General features: G+C 37.2%; 1 protein-coding gene across 5 annotated transcripts in view; it reads right to left on the bottom strand.

The window, feature by feature from the left end:
* Window positions 1–1,783: 1,783 nt before the first annotated feature.
* MYH9 (myosin heavy chain 9) overlaps window positions 1,784–16,037 on the bottom strand; it is an 82,654-nt gene continuing 68,400 nt past the window's right edge. For all 5 annotated transcript variants that reach the window (XM_081331416.1, XM_081331417.1, XM_081331415.1 and 2 more), the window contains exons 28-41: window positions 15,660–15,866; window positions 14,832–14,936; window positions 13,109–13,261; window positions 12,068–12,316; window positions 10,831–11,043; window positions 9,333–9,545; window positions 8,963–9,124; window positions 8,145–8,273; window positions 6,459–6,547; window positions 6,105–6,228; window positions 5,452–5,660; window positions 4,263–4,371; window positions 3,311–3,483; window positions 1,784–3,185 (exon numbers count right to left, since the gene is read on the bottom strand). In XM_081331416.1, coding sequence (XP_081187542.1) covers window positions 3,068–3,185; window positions 3,311–3,483; window positions 4,263–4,371; window positions 5,452–5,660; window positions 6,105–6,228; window positions 6,459–6,547; window positions 8,145–8,273; window positions 8,963–9,124; window positions 9,333–9,545; window positions 10,831–11,043; window positions 12,068–12,316; window positions 13,109–13,261; window positions 14,832–14,936; window positions 15,660–15,866 — 2,253 coding nt within the window. In that variant the 3' untranslated portion in view covers window positions 1,784–3,067. The remainder of the gene's footprint in view (window positions 3,186–3,310; window positions 3,484–4,262; window positions 4,372–5,451; window positions 5,661–6,104; window positions 6,229–6,458; window positions 6,548–8,144; window positions 8,274–8,962; window positions 9,125–9,332; window positions 9,546–10,830; window positions 11,044–12,067; window positions 12,317–13,108; window positions 13,262–14,831; window positions 14,937–15,659; window positions 15,867–16,037) is intronic.

Raw genomic sequence — 16,037 nt, 5'->3', positions numbered from 1 at the left:
TTTTGAGCCATCCTGCCATTCCCTGCCCCTGAATATGACTATATTATTTTTCTTCAGGTCATAAAAATTAATATAAACATGTCATTTAGAAGACAGTGATTATTTAATATATGTGATCTACTTAGCATGTTGCTTTTTCTTTTTAAAATAATGTTGGAATTTAACCTGATTGCAGAACATAGTTTAGGAGCTGTTTTTGTCATGGTTTTATTTTAGATTATTTGTTTTGTGAATTGTAGAACAATTCACAAAACAAATAATCTAAAAAAAGGAATATAAACATCTAAACTAAGATACCAGCTAATTTGAAGTGCTGGCACTTTATTCTCAGATGTATCCTTTTCATTCTTAGGTATCCATAATCATTATAACTGTCACTCTAATAAGATTATAGGGAATTGACCAATAAATTAAATTTGCATTATACTACGTTTCCCATTGTGTTACCTAGGATTCCTGTTACTTTATACCTTATATCAAATGACCAAAGGTCTCCAATTAAAGTGGATTATTTCATTTCTGCTATTTATGAGTACCATTTTGGCAGTGAGAAAATAGAATCAAACTGCATCACCTTTTTAAAGGAATCAGATGACCATTTCCTATAGGCATACTGACATGGACTACAGGTAGTCCTTAACCCTAACTCTAACCTTTCATTTAACAATGGTTCATTCACCTCCGAAGAGTGAATTATGACCCATCCTCAAAATTAACTACCATCACACCACCCCCACGGTCATGTGGTCACAATTCAGGTGTTTTGTCAATAACTCACATTCACAAAGTTGCAGCATCTTGCAGGACACTGTGATTTGCGACCTTTTGATAAGCAAAGTGAACAGGAAGTTGGATTCACATAGTAACTGTGATTCGTTTAACAGTGGTGTGATTCACTTAATGACCATGTGATTCACTTACCAGCCATACTAAAATGGTCATAAAATTGGGTCCAGTCATGTGAAGTCTCACTTTACAACTGCACAGACTTACAAATGGCAAATCTAGTCCCTTACTTACAATTCTTGGCTGATGGAGTTTACATCTTATGCCCAATGGAAAACAGCAGCATTATGCACTACAAGAATATCCAAGGCTTTTTTTTCAATCTTTTGCTAGGGAAGCATAAGAACATTTACTTTATTGAAAATTTTCCATTATCTAGCACACAGCTTCATGTTCAGATCTTATTACTGAGTAATATATGATGCTAAAGTTTAATGAGGTTTGTTGGGTTTTGAATTAAAAGTGATATAACACATCCATTAAAATTTATGGAAAGCAGAATGGGGTTGGTTGTTCAACAAGCCATGTGAGAAAATTCCCATTTAATGTTGCATGCAAAGAAGTCATTGTTTGCCTCAGATGATACTGTTTTATATAACAAATCATTTAAGTGCATGATTACACATGTGATTCATATATAGCCCTTACCCACAGATAACAGTACTGGCCTTCTTTAGTTTATAGCTGAGATTCTGCAAGAACTTCAGGGATGTTTTTGTACTTTAATATAAAAGGACAGGGCTACTATAATCCTGCTGGCTTAAGTTATATCCAAACACTTATTCCCCACTATCCGTATCTTATGTACTGTTTGTGAGAAACCCTATTCTTTCATCAAAAACTATTCACAGTAAGAAGGTTCTTATCAATCTCAAGCAGTATCTACTTGTCTGCATCCTGTTTAGTGCAAAACAAAGGCATATAATTTGCTCCATTATGACAGTTCCTGTCACTTTCATTGTATTCAAGCACGTGGTAGAGAAGTACACACAAGAGATTGTAGTACATGGATAATCTTTATTGTTAGAGGAGCACCGGCAATCCATTACTGACTGTAGTGGAGACACATGCTAAGGCACTTATTATATAAAAAAAGTTTGCAAATTTGGTTTGGTGGCAGCAACAGGGATAGGAGGTTCCTGCAGTGAGAGGAATAACCATACAGTATAGGATATTCTTATTTTAATTTGCCATTTACTTAGAAGTTTAAATGCAGCATATACAATATGGTTAAGTATACAGATAAATCCAGCAACCAGTGTATGGTGTAGAAAAGTAAAGACTATCTATATAATTGCAGTCCCCATAGAAAGGCAGTGATAAAGACCTTTATTGTATTTTCTTAATTCCTTATAAACAAGAGATACCAAGGTCTTCAACATATCATCTGTGCAGATTAAAAGTTTTTCTTCTTCTTTAATATACTCTTAGTCACTGTGCAGAATAACTAAACCTATCCCCTGATTATAGAGCTAGAGGCTTGGACATTATAATAAAGAAGCACTTCCTTGCCCATACTCCATTCAAACCCACTAAGTTTTGATTCTTACCGTTAAATATATTTGGTCCCAAACACGTTCTCCAATAAGAACATACAAAAACTTGATGCTTTCTTGACTTGTCACTAACTATTGGTTCATTCCATCTTAGACATAAAGCCTGAGACACCATTGCACTTCAGAACTGTCCAGGTATTAGTTACAAGGAGGGATCAAATTAATGGTCTCTTGTAAGAGAAGCTTCCTTCTCCTTCATCCGTTCCAGAGATTTTATGATCTACATGATTTCAAAGATGTTTGGAAGGCATGCTGGGAATCCTTGCTTTTCCTATTCAACATGAGTCTTAAACTGCTAAGTGGACAGACCGAAGAATTTGAAACTATGAGGTCACAGAACATGATTGCCAAAAGCAAACAAAAGAGGAGGAATAAAGCGTGATTCCTTGCCTCTTATCACAAACTCATTATTAGAAGAAAATAGCTGATTTATAGCAACAAAAATGTATTCTCTTTCCCACCAAATTACAAACATTTACTGGCAGCTTGTGGGAAGAACAATCAATGTTATAGGCATCTGTAGTGCCCAGTCTCATATCAGATTACAGACTCTTTGGCATTCAATACAAAAGAGTGTGATGCTGGGAGAGATGACACTGTCTGATGGCTCCAAATAGTCCAAGAAACATTGCAACATTATGATCCATTTTCCCCAGCATACTTTAGAAGGGTTTTGTGACAAAGGGAGGGTAGGTCATTTGATAATGGGTAACCTGGAAGGAATTCTACTCAGTAGCTTTGGCATCACCAGCATCTGCCTTGCCATCCAGTTCTTCATCAGACATTTCACCTGCTCCCTTCCTGGCAATCCGGCGTGTCATCACAAAGGGCATATCTCCTCGTCTATTGGAGAAAGTAACACAAATTGTAATATGAGAAAAGTGGTATTCCATTCTTAGGCAATCTACTGACATTAGCATGCTCAAGGTAAAAACATTAAGGCAAGTTCATGTGAACAGCAGTTTTACCTGAGTTTGCTTTTCAGGGAAGTAACCTCCCGGTTCATGGCATCAGCAGTCTCAGTGGCATCCTCCAGTTCTCGCAGCAGCTTCCTGCGAGCTGCATTGGCTCGTTGTACCTCTTCTTCTGTCTCTTCCAGTTGACGCTTTAGTTGCTTCAAGCGTGCATTTACCTTATCTGCCTGTAGTGCAAAAAGAGGAATCATCAGGGTTCTAGTTTATTCACATGCAGGTATCAACCCTGACCCAGAATCTTGGATATAATTAAGTGCAAATTCTTTAAAAAGAAGTGCGGAGCAAAGCATATCTCTTCAAATCATTAATTCATGTCTTTTTCCATTCTAACAAAGTGGCCTCGCAATCTGAAATGCCGTAAGTGGTACTTTTGAAGTATTAGCACACTTCTAATACAGAATATTCCTGAACATTATGCAAAGTTAATTTCATTTATTATTATTTTGGAATTCTTCCTTTCCCCTGATAGTTCACAGTACTATGCAAGAGGAATTTGCACCAAAGTAAGTGCTCTGCGGGATATATTTTGGCCAAGATAGTACTTGGCCCAAAGTCACACAATGAGAACATGAGCAAAGTTTCTTGATCCTAGTTTAATACATTTAGTTGTATCTTCTTTTCCTTGATAGATTCCTTCTTATCTTGGACATTGGTCTATGATTCCAGACTTCATAAGTCAAGCAATATGAACGGGATAGCTCAGCCCTAAAACTTAGAAGTTCTATCACTAGACATCCTGATTACTCAAATCACATACAAGACTGACAAAACAATTATTAATATAGGAATATTTGCCCATAACAAAAGGGTTGTAGAAATCAACAAGGGGCAATACTGCTAACATCTTAACAACTTGCTGAACAGGTGGAAGCTTTGTAGAGTTGTAGGTAATGGTTTCTGCCATACAGCTCGGATTATCAAGCATCAGTTTTGAAACTGCACATACCTGATCTTTATATTGTTCTGCATTGCGTCTTTCATCTTCCACTTGTAGCATAACATCCTTCAGCTTCTTCTCAGTACGTCGGACCTGCTTGCTGGCAGCCTGGCGTTCCCTTTAAAGAAAGTAGGTAGGTCATGCACCTTTGCTTAAAAACTGCACAAGTATACTAAAGGTTAAAAGACTGTTAGGTTAGAACTTGGCACTGAACGTAATTAAGACCAAAACAAATAAACAATGGGACACTACTTGGTTACTCTCTGAAGGCTCTCTATAGTCTGAGCTGTACGCTTGCTACCATCAAGCATTCTGCTGCGCTACCCCGAACAGTTATGTTTGTTCTGCATGGCAAACAAGTCAACAGTAAACAAGAGCCTAATCAAAAAAACCAGCAAGATCACTACCATCAATACTGACAGGGCAAGCCACTGGTATATAAAATGAGGGCAAACCCTACTCCTAGCACTGAAAATGTTACCTAGTCTGGTAATGAGCCATCTACAAGAAAAGAACCGGGCTCAGACAGCACAAAACCTTTCACAATTCCACCCTGAGCTGTAAGTATTCTCTTCCACTGAAACAACTTTTTCCTAATCTATCAGGCCTGGACTGAAGGGGTTTTAGCTTTTAATATTGTTTTAATTGTTGGGCTTAAGTAATTTAATCTATTTTAATTTATACTATTTTTATATTGTATTTTATGCTGCCCTGTAAACCGCCCTGAGTCCTTCAGGAATAGGGCGGTATAAAAATTTAATTAATTAAATAAATAAATAAATAAAAACTGCTAAACAGGAGAAACATAACAGTTGAGTGTGCAATGGAACAACTGAAGGAGATGGAAACTGGAGTCACTAAAGGCCAATACACAACTTTCCACATACATCTACTTCAAAGATTAATTTTGTATTCTAGATTAACTTGAAAGACCCCAGCAGTCACTGACTGCTCTGCCTTTCACTCAGTCTTCTTCTAAGGACTTCATAGCCAGGATTTAATGAAGGTTAAAATAATCAGCACCTAAAAATTAGGTGGTATGTGCAAAAGGTTGCTGATTTTTGCCCATGTAAATTGCTCTCAGTAACTCCAATTTCTATCACTTTCCACTGTTCCTCTAGGTAAAGATAAATTATATACAGGGCCATTAAACTGCATCAGCCAGAGAGTGAGCGTGTGGTGGATTATCAATACCTACTTTGTCTCAGTGTCGAGCTGTTCCTCCAGCTGTACTATTTTTGCCTCAAGAGCAGTGATAGAAGACTTGTATTTAGATTTTACAGCACTCTCCATTTCCTGAAGCTTTGCCTTTAGTTCCTTATTCTGACGCTCCGCTTGCTGACGAGCATTTTCATTTTTCTGGGCATTACTCCTTTCTGCATTCAGGTCTGTATTTATCTGATCAATCTGGGAAAGAGAAGAAAAAGTATGTTAACTTCATGCATGTGAATATTTCTTCCTCCTCATCTTTCCGTCTCTCCTTTCCTCATTTTGACACTTCCTACTAAAATCTTGTCTTTTAGGTTGGAAATGCAGAGCAGAAGAATATAGGAAAGTAATCACTGTTCAGTGCCAATAAAGAAAATTATATACATATAATTGTATACATTTTTTTTTACTTTTATAAAGGAAACAATTACGGTTGTAACTTATGCTCATTATCAGAAGCTGCAGAAGTTATCACTGCACAATGCCTAAGCAATGTCTTGCTTATTCATAGTTGGTTGAATATATCACAATTAGCTGATACTGTGCAATATATTAAGCCATTAAACAAGGTTTAAAAGCGAGCATTTCAGGTTTCACACAGCATTCTAAATTCAAACCAAGTGAAACCTCTCAAGCAAATACCTGAAGATTTGCCTTCTTCAGACGATCATTCACCAACTCTGTATTACTCTGCTCTTCCTCCAATTCTTCCTCAAGCTGAGCTATCCGAGCCTCCAAGCGACGCTTTTCTTCCAAAGCCAGCGCTCTGAGATACAGAAGGAATATATTCATATACAACATTTTGAAGGAAAAAAACACCTAATTATTTATCATCTATAAGCAAGTCTCAGAAAGTTATGAGCTAACCACTCCGTCTCCAGAAACAGAACATTTTACATCTAATTATCAGCACTTAAGGTACAGGCATTATGGAACATCTTTTGCGGAACAGCCTTGTTGCTCCGTGAAAGGGGGGGGGGAAGCGGTATTACTCACCCTTTGCCACTACTGTTAGCAATCTCATCAGCCAGCTCGTCCCTCTCTTGTTGAGCCTGGCGCTTGGCACGTTCAGCAGCTGCAAGTTCCTGAAATCAGAGTAAGATGCGCACAAACTCCTTGTTGAAAATCAAGCTTTAAAAAGAAATGTTGTAATCTGCTTGTAGCTAGGACAATCAGATACTTTGACAAGTCAGAATAATCGACAGTCAATTATGTATAATATTTATTATATATATTTATTAAAAGGCCCAAGTAGCATCATATAGATATAGTCAGAAAGGTTTTAGAATAAGATACAATGGTTTGGTAGATAAAATAAATTGGCAAGCAGAAGGGATGGTATAAGATTAATTATGAATTAAAGGATAAAATGTATGTTAGAAAATATAATGTTGCCTAGGTTTCTTTAGTTTGTGTGTAATGTTACATTACACATTAATGATAGTTGCATGCTATGCTCCAATGACTGGTGATAATGGAAGAATCAGATACAGTTTTTTGTGAGGAAATGTACAGTGTTCTGAATGAATTTGATCAATGGAAAAAATATTCTGCTTGATGACATGAATGACATCTGCTTGATGATGGTTGGAAATGAGAAGTACAAAAAATGATTTGGACTCTAGAATGAAACAAAATGTGATTGGTATTTAGCTGCTTAAAAAACTGCTTCAAGAACAAAATCTATTCGTACCTACACATGGTAAAGGAATAAATAAAAATCCAAATGAATAATTGATTTATGTCGAAAGAAAATTAGTGAAGAATACAAGAATAATGACATATTTGAATGTGAGACAGATGATTATTTGGTGGTGGCAGGAATAGAAAATGACATTGCGATATGTATCCTATATAATAAAGTATTCAATGAATGGAAAATGGCCTTAAGGAAATTGGATGTGGACACTGTTTAGAACAGACTGCAGAAAATTATGCTACAGAGTATCACTATAATATAATGATAGGACGAGAGGATGACATTATATAATGTTTACACAGCAAAAACAACAGGGCTGAAAAAAAGGAAGTGACAGTAAAGGTTAAAAGAGCAAATTTTGATAGAAATAAAATTGTTTTGGAAGTGAATGAAGAAGGCTTAACAAGGAGCCTCCAGTACAGTGAATGGATTTTAAAATAATGAAATTATCTGGAATGGAACTGAAGCAAATAAGTAAGCTGAATGTAATAGAAATGAGGTACTTAAGAAATATGCACGATAAAGCAATAAAATACTGTCACTGGGATTATGTCCTGAATAATGTAAATTGAAGTGACCAGTAGAAAGTACTTGAAGTATTTAGGTCATTCAGAGAGAATGAATAAGGACTGAATTACAAAAGAACCATAAGAAGGACCAGGGAACAGACTTAGAAGGGAAAGAAACCTGTGGTTTGTAAGATGACATCCTCAAAAAGAATGAATTGAGATATTTAAAGAACAAAAAGCAATGTAATGAAGTAAGTTTATGTAAGTGGTGGAAGCATAGGGTTTGTAGGAACATAAATATATGGAGAGTTATATTTAATGGTGCTGGAATAAATTATTTGTAACTGTTCCATTTTGAGGTTTTTTTCCATGCCTTTAATTTCTGTAGCTTTCTTGCACTCCACCTAAAACATATAGGCATATATATTCTAGGTTTTATTAGGGTTCCCCCCTCCCTCCAAAAAATTAGATTACCTCCTGCATTTGAATCATTTCTGCTTCCATACTCTTCAACTTCTTTTCATTCTCTTTAGCTTGTGCCAAAATTTCTTCTCTTGAGGCACGTGTGTCATCCATTTCCCGCATGTAATCCTTCATCTGGGCCTAAAAAGTTATAAATTCATGTATATATGAAACTGCTTTATAACAAATCAGATTCACTGTGGACTTTGCCCAAGACAAGTCTGGCATATTGTCAACAGGTCTCCAAGGCTTCAGTCATCTAATATTTTTCAACTCAGCAACCCAACGATTTTTAACTAGCACAGCCAAAAATTCAATGCGAGAACTTCTACACATAAAACATTCTCTCTGTGAAATACCTAAAAGGGATGTTATTCAATCTGGTTCTCAAGGACTGGTTAAACTCTGAAGGAAAGGCAAAAGCCTAATAAAGACAAAGTGGGTGGAGACCTCAAGCTCCAGCAAATTGCTGACCTCTACACCTTTACTGTGTGCTCATCAGATGCCTTCTCTACAATTACAGTCCCCCACTGACATGCATACTGCTGTGGCTCAGGAATGACGTTAATCTATTTCCCATTAGATGACACCTAGAACTAGAGGCCAGTGGGCCAACCAAAATGAAAGAGACCAGGATGGAACTGGTTGTTGGCTAATGCAGGTAACATCCCTACCTAAAAGGAAACAGGCTTTTCATAAAACCCATCTGAAGATTCATACATACATTCATACAAGACTTCTTTCCTGAATCAAAATAACAACTGCTAAGCCTTAATAATTGTTTGGATTGCTTATTATTTTATCAGTATTACACAAGCGACAAACCTCACCTGTAATTTCCGGAGCTGTTTAATAGCTTCATCACGATTCTTATTAGCAGAGTCTATATGGGCCTCCAAATTCTTGAGGTCCATTTCCAGCTTCTTTCTGGCAGCTACAGCAATAGAGCGCTGTTTCCTTTCATCTTCCAGTTCCACTTCCATTTCTCGCACCTGTAAGGAATCAAAGCACGTACTATTTACCCATTAATACAACCCAGGTCCCACATCTTAATGCAAGGGGACAAAAAAAATTAATGCTTACTAAATCATCAGAGAGTTGGAACAGCTAACTGGTAACTAATCTTATTGCCTGGCTAAAGTTTTCCACTAAAGAATGCTAACAACAGTTCAGGAATTTTCAAAATCTCTGAAATTTTACCTGTCTCATCAGCTGCTTTCTCTTTTCTTCATTTTGTTCATCACGGGCCTGAAGATCTCGCTCAAACTGTGCCTTCATGGCTTGCTGGTTTACTTCTAAGCGCAATTTGGCATCTTCTGTGGCCTGCAGTTCATCCTCTAACTCTTCCAACTGAGTCTTCATCTCTTCTACTTGTTGCTCCAGAGCTCTTTTTGACTTTTCCAACTCATGAACCTATAGGATAAAGGTACAAAATTAGCTTCCCTATATTGACACAGCCATTGTTTGTATTGTCCAGTATTTTAAAAAATAAGGTATAAATGATTTATTTATTTAAAACCTTTATATAGCCGTTCATCTTATACCAAACTCTGGGCAGCTCACAACCAAAAAAAAAATAAAACATCTATTTACAATAAAAAATGCTAAAACCGTGAGCAATAAAATCCAGCAAAACTTGGCACCATAGCTGAACTTTCACATGCAACCCACAATAGGGTCATCTTATCAATCTGACCCTATCCCAGCAGTTGGAGGGAAAAACCCAGGTCTTAAGTGTTTCTCAGAAGGTTAAAAGGGTAGGAACCTCCCGATCATGGGGAAGGATGCTGCAGAGAACAGGGGCTGCCACAGTAAAGAGACTCTTATGAGGTCCCCTTAGCTGGCAACATCTAAGAATCCCCCCCATCCAATCTGGTAGGAGGTAGATTTCCTTAGAGAGAGGCAGTCTCACAGATAACCTAGTCCTGTGACACACAGAGCTTTAAAGGTAGTAAGTTATATTAACAATTCTCTGCCTCTCTTAATACTCCCAATGTTCTCTGGCCATTTTATTATTTTTTTTAAAAAAAACCAGAAAGTAACTTGATCAGGAGTTCCTGCATCTAGGTTCTCATCCCAGACAATTAATACATATGAAAATTAAATCACTAAATAAATATTGACACCTATATGTATGTAGGCAGGAAGCAAGGAAGCCTATATAGAACTGTTAGAACAGCAGCCTCCAACCTTTCTGGCTTGGTGGCCTTGGTGTGTGTGTGTGGTTCCATGTGAGCAGCAGGTATGCGCAACTCCATTTGCGCAATTGGCTGACTGCTCCATTTGTGTAGCCTGGTACCGAATGGGCCACAGCCCAGTGGTGTGGTGTGTCGTGGACTGGGGTTTGGGGACCCCTGTGTTAGACCATACTGCTTCAAAAGCAACATATTTATCCTGAAACCTAATAGCAACTACCGGTATTTTATTTAGAAAAAATAAATTGCCTTTGCTACTCAAAAATTCAAGCGCCATAATTTTCCTGTAGAAAGAAGGGCTTTACTAGTTAGTATCTCTTCATTCAGAATAGTGAGATTTGAAGACTTTGATATATGTTGTTCCATTCTAAAAAAAAAATACTTGCAGTTAGCATCTCTTTTTTTAATCTTACTAAAAGTGAAAAGTAATCCAATTTACCTGCTAAGACTTGTCACAAGCCTGTATTATGGTAATCACTTTCACTCAAATACTATCAACTTACACTTTTGCCAACATCATCTTTTGAACTCATCAAATCCTCCATTTCTGTCCGGAACTGCTTATTCAGTCGCTCTAGCTCTGCTTTCTGCTCTATGGCTTCCTCCAGGGCTCTAGCCAAGGAAAGGGCTTTTGTTTCCTTTTCTCGTGCTTCTGCTTCAGCACGGTCTCGTTCTTCGGCATATTTGGCAGATATTGTTTTCTCCTCTGCTAACAGCTGGAAAAGAGACAAATGATGGTACCATAAGATTTCCAAATGAAATATCTGGCTATCTGCGATGGTTGCCCCTTCAGGTATCACCTGTTCTGTACCAGCCTGCTACCGGCCCTGCAGAAAAGGCAGGGACAACCCCTTTACAAATGGCAAGAGGCTGGAATTAAGCCTGCCAAATTTATTAACATAAAACAGAGCAAGACAAGACACCAACCATGAAACAGGAGCTATGAAACAGGAACTATTCAAGCAGTTGCCTTCAGCAAACCAGCCCTCCCACGCATTCCCCTTTTATACAGTTCAGGGCGTGGCTTCTCTCTGCCTCCTTCCGAGGTGCCCCATTGCCTTCCTCTGTTTACTCCTGATTGACTGCCTCCTGCGTCGGGCGTCCTTGAACAGGGCCAGCTGTGGGTCATCTTCATCCACGCTGTCAGGCTCACACAGCTGGGTCTCCGTCGTGAGCAGGTGGGAGGGGCCTGGCTGGGGGCTCTCATCAGCAAGCTCTCCAACCCCCTCAGCAAGCTCTCCAACCCCCTCAGCAAGCTCTTCAACACCCCCCTCTTCCTCTGAGTCATCCGACCCAACTGCCGAACCCACAGGCTGACCCTGAATCACAACATCACCAATGAAACAATATGAGCACCTAGTACAGGTTAGTTATCAATTCCAGATATGTGTTAGGATGAAAAGTTAATTGATCAGCTGTTGCCCCAAATTAGAGCAGATGGCACCCTTTTAGAACTGACCTAGAAAAAGTACAAATGCAGCTCATAGTTCTTTTTCAAACAAAAACCTAACCAAGAAAATGTGATAAAATGGTGGAAATGTTTGTTTGGAAGAGACAAATACTTTGTTGTTTAATCATAAGGCTTATGACTAAACAACAAAGTATTTGTCTCTTGCAAACAAACATTACCACCATTTTATCACATTTTCTTGGCAGACGCTTTTCTGCGTAGACACTTCCACTCCTTTACTGAGCAAGTATCAGGGCAAAGGTGTCTACCCAAAATACAGTTATATGTACCTGATCAAATTTCTTCTGCTTTTTCTCCAGGTTAGAAACTATTTGCCTCTGATGATCCAAATCCACAGCAATATCATCCAGCTCTTGCTGGAGCCTGGTCTTAGTCTTTTCCAGCTTGTCATAAGCAGCTGCTTTTTCTTCATAACGTTGGCTCATAGCCTCCAAATCTTTCTGAAGCTTCTTCTTGATTTCTTCTACTGATTCCAGGCAAACTATGCTTTCATCCATCTTCTTCTTCATTTCTCCAATCTAGGTAAAGTACATTATTTAACTAATTAGAAAATAAGAGAGAATTTTAACACAATTTTGCAAAACGAAAAAGGAAAGTAAGGTAGGCCTCTAAAAAAGTTGTAAGAAAATTGAAGAGGTGGGCAATTTTTTTTGAAATAATGAAGAAGCATGGTGGCATTTTCATGTAAGATGCAGCAGGATGGGCACAAAATGCCATACAGCTTGCAAAGCTAGAGATCCAGAGTAGCAATATATAAAACAAAAAAAACACTATTCAAATAACTATTCCATTTCCACCCAGGATATTAATCCAACATTTTACACAATAGAACAAAGTATCTCTGAAAGCCTGATTTGGATATAATCTGCACAGTCCAGCTATCCTCAGGGTCATACATTCTTCCTCACACTCCAACCCTAGCAGTATTAAAAAGAAATGGAAAGATTCTATTTCTGTATCAGATTAACAGCATTATATTTTATTCTTTATCCTGAAAAGCTCATTCCCGCACTGTTTTACAAAATATTAACACAGTTCCTTTTCTCAAGTTCATAATTTAAACATAGATTAGATAAACGATAAATCCAAACTTTTAAACTATAGTTAAGAAGTAGCTCACTAAAAATCATAATTCAGACAGAGCAGACTTATTGCATCCAGGCAACTTAGCAAGTGGTGATTAATGAAAAACAAATAACAGCTTTTGAACTGTTCATAGACCTCTTCTAACATGTTTGTATCTGTCCGCCTTCAACCTAATCTAATATTATGTCCATACAGATCCAGTCTATAAATTTGTTCTGTAGTACCTGGAACTGAAGGGCAGAAATCTGTTTTCCCAGGTTCTTCTTTGCTTCTTCTTCTTCCTCTAGTTGGTCTTTGAAGCTATTCTTCTCATCTTCCATCTGTTTCAGCTTGGTGCTAAGGCTCAGTTTTTGACGTGTTTCCTCCTGAAGCAGTTCCTATAATAATTGATAAACTGAACGAGTCAATCAAAGTACCCAAAGATATTAGATCTACAACAAAAAGAAACTTGGGCAATAATTACATTCTGATACTACAGTGAGCCAGAATTTGCTCCTGCAGATGGAATTATATAACACTGGCTAATTGTGTGATTTAGCCTACCTGAAGACTAGGGAATTTTAATACAAATAGTTCAATGACACTCAGTAAATTCTACAACACAAAATGAACTTGCCAACTCGATTTTTACTTTCAAAAGAGTAAAATAAACTCGTAAGAGTGGATGAAGAAAGCACTGTAGAGTTTCTTGTCATGTTAGGGTAAATTGCCAAGTCTTCCAACAAAGCATAAGACATTTCTGTTTTGGGGGGGGGGGAGAAATCTGATAAACTTGATTAAATCTATTCATACTCATCATATAAGACATTTCTTGTTTAAGAATATATACTGCTTTTTTATTTAAAAAAACTCAAAATACTTTGTGACATGCTTCATTATTATAATCAATAGCTGCCTTCGAATTTTAAAGATCTAAATTGGATGATAAGTAAGATCAAGATCAATTTATGTCCCGACATCTATATTCAGCACCAATCAGAGGCATATGAATATACAGACACAAACACAATTATTTTGCAAGTCAAAAATAAAAAAGCGATTAATGCAGAATTTAAAAGGTAAACCAACTACAAACCAAAGAAATGTATCTTTTAAATATGATGTATAAGTCAGTTTCATCATTATTATTATTATTATTATTATTATTATTATTATTATTATTATTATTATTATTATTATTATTATTATTATTAATCCCATTTATGTCCTGCCCTTCTCCGAAGACTCAGGGCGGCTTACAATCTAAGAAGAACAAATCAATGTGCTTAAGCAGAACTCACTTGGAATGAATTAAATGAGCAGAACTCACTTGAACTGTGTTAAGTTGGTTTATTTACGTTTCACTACTGAACTGATAACTAAGCAAGTTCATTGCACTATTTTATTTCTTAGATGCGTCTGCTATTAGAAATCGCACGAGTGGTAAAAATCCAAATACTTGTTACATCTGAGCTATGCTTAAACTGGAACACAAAGAGAAGCTGAAGTGGCCATTCTCAGTCCAATTATTTTCTAAAGTTTTCATGGTGGTTACTATCCTAGCCCCATTCCTCATCCTAAAGGTCAGGCAAGCAAGATTATGCTATTCATATAGTGTTCTCAAAGCACTTTCATTTAACAGCTTAACTAGAAAAAGGAATCCCGTTTCTTTCTTGGAATAAGAATTAAGGATTAAGAATGCTGCATTTTGCTTCCAAAGTACAGAACAGAATTTGATATAGAAAAAGTAAAGTTTTTCAGTTTTGAAGATATCCAAAGTTCAATATGAATCATACGATCCTATTACAGAAAGAAAAGGTGATTATTGATCACACCTTAAGCTGGCTACAAAGTGCAATCTGCATTTCCCAATCAACTAAAAGATCTGTCACTGGTAAATAGAAATTATAATGGTATTTTAAAATGGTATTTTGTGGTCAATCATGAGAAAAAAATTAGGCAGCTTACCTGTGTATCCTGCAGTTGTGATTCCAACGTAGAGAAATCTTTTGCTAATTTAATAGATTTGCTATCAGACTGATTCAAAAGACCAGTGACGTTGTCTAACTCAACCTAAAAAATATTGAAACCATCCATTATCAAAAGGTTTGTCATTTATTACTTGATATCATTTTAATATGGCAGGCGAGATACACATAGCAAACAGCATATTTATATTAGATGCTTGTTATCCATCTAAATTGCAAACCCACTATTTATTTTATTTATTTACAAGACTCATATGGTCACCAATGTCATAAGACGATTCTAGGCGGTTCACAAGAATCCATAAAAAACATAGTTAAAAACAAAAGTACTCTTTCCCTCAAATGCCAGACCAATCATTCTCACAACTCTACTCCCATCCTAGCTTAATACTTGAGAGAAGAGGTAGGTCTTCAAAGCCCTCATGAAGGCTAAAGGAATAGGGATCCTCAGATGTCAGGTGGGAGGCTATTCCAAAGGACTGGAGGGGTGGCTGAGTAGGTGTGCCTCCAAGGTCCAATCAGGTAACAGCATTTAAGGGAAAACCCTTAATATCCTAACAAACCTAATAGGAAAGGCAGATACTCTCAGAAAAAGGCACACCCTCAGGTAACCTGATTCTGTGCCCTGTAGGGCTTTAAAGATGTTAACTACATAAACTCTTGCAAAGCTATTTACTATATTTGATATAATTTGGAACTAGGGGTTAAGCAATAAGTATAGGGGTTTCAATACAGGGTTTTTTTGTCCTGCATTTGCAAGGTAGCTAGATATGAAGAACTCAAAAGAGAACTTATATTGAATCCTTACCTGCAACTTGTTAACTCTCTCAGTAAGTTCTGTCCGGATTTTCTCACCCTCTGTAAATTTTACTTGAAGCTCTTGGAGTTGAGTGTCAACCCTCTTTCTTTTGTGTTCAGAGTCTCCTTTGCTCTGCAGAAGTACTTTCACCTCATTGGAGAGTTCAGCACGTTCACTTTCCAGGGCCTGTTTTGCCTTTTCAAGATTCACTTTCACCTTTACAAGACAAGGACATTTTATAGTGAGGCATGACTGCTCTAGAAGTCTTAAATTTCACTCATTCAAAATGAAATTTTGACGCAGCAGTCAGAAGGCTGATACGGATTTGGACACTACTAGAACAGTGAACTTGTAGGTTTTCAATTCTGGGTTAACAAGATTTGTGCT

This window comes from Vipera berus (genome assembly GCF_964194415.1).
Source record: "Vipera berus genome assembly, chromosome: 6".
NCBI lineage: Eukaryota > Metazoa > Chordata > Lepidosauria > Squamata > Viperidae > Vipera > Vipera berus.
Note: the sequence above shows the minus strand (reverse complement) of the source record. Positions and strands in the feature narration are given on the sequence as shown.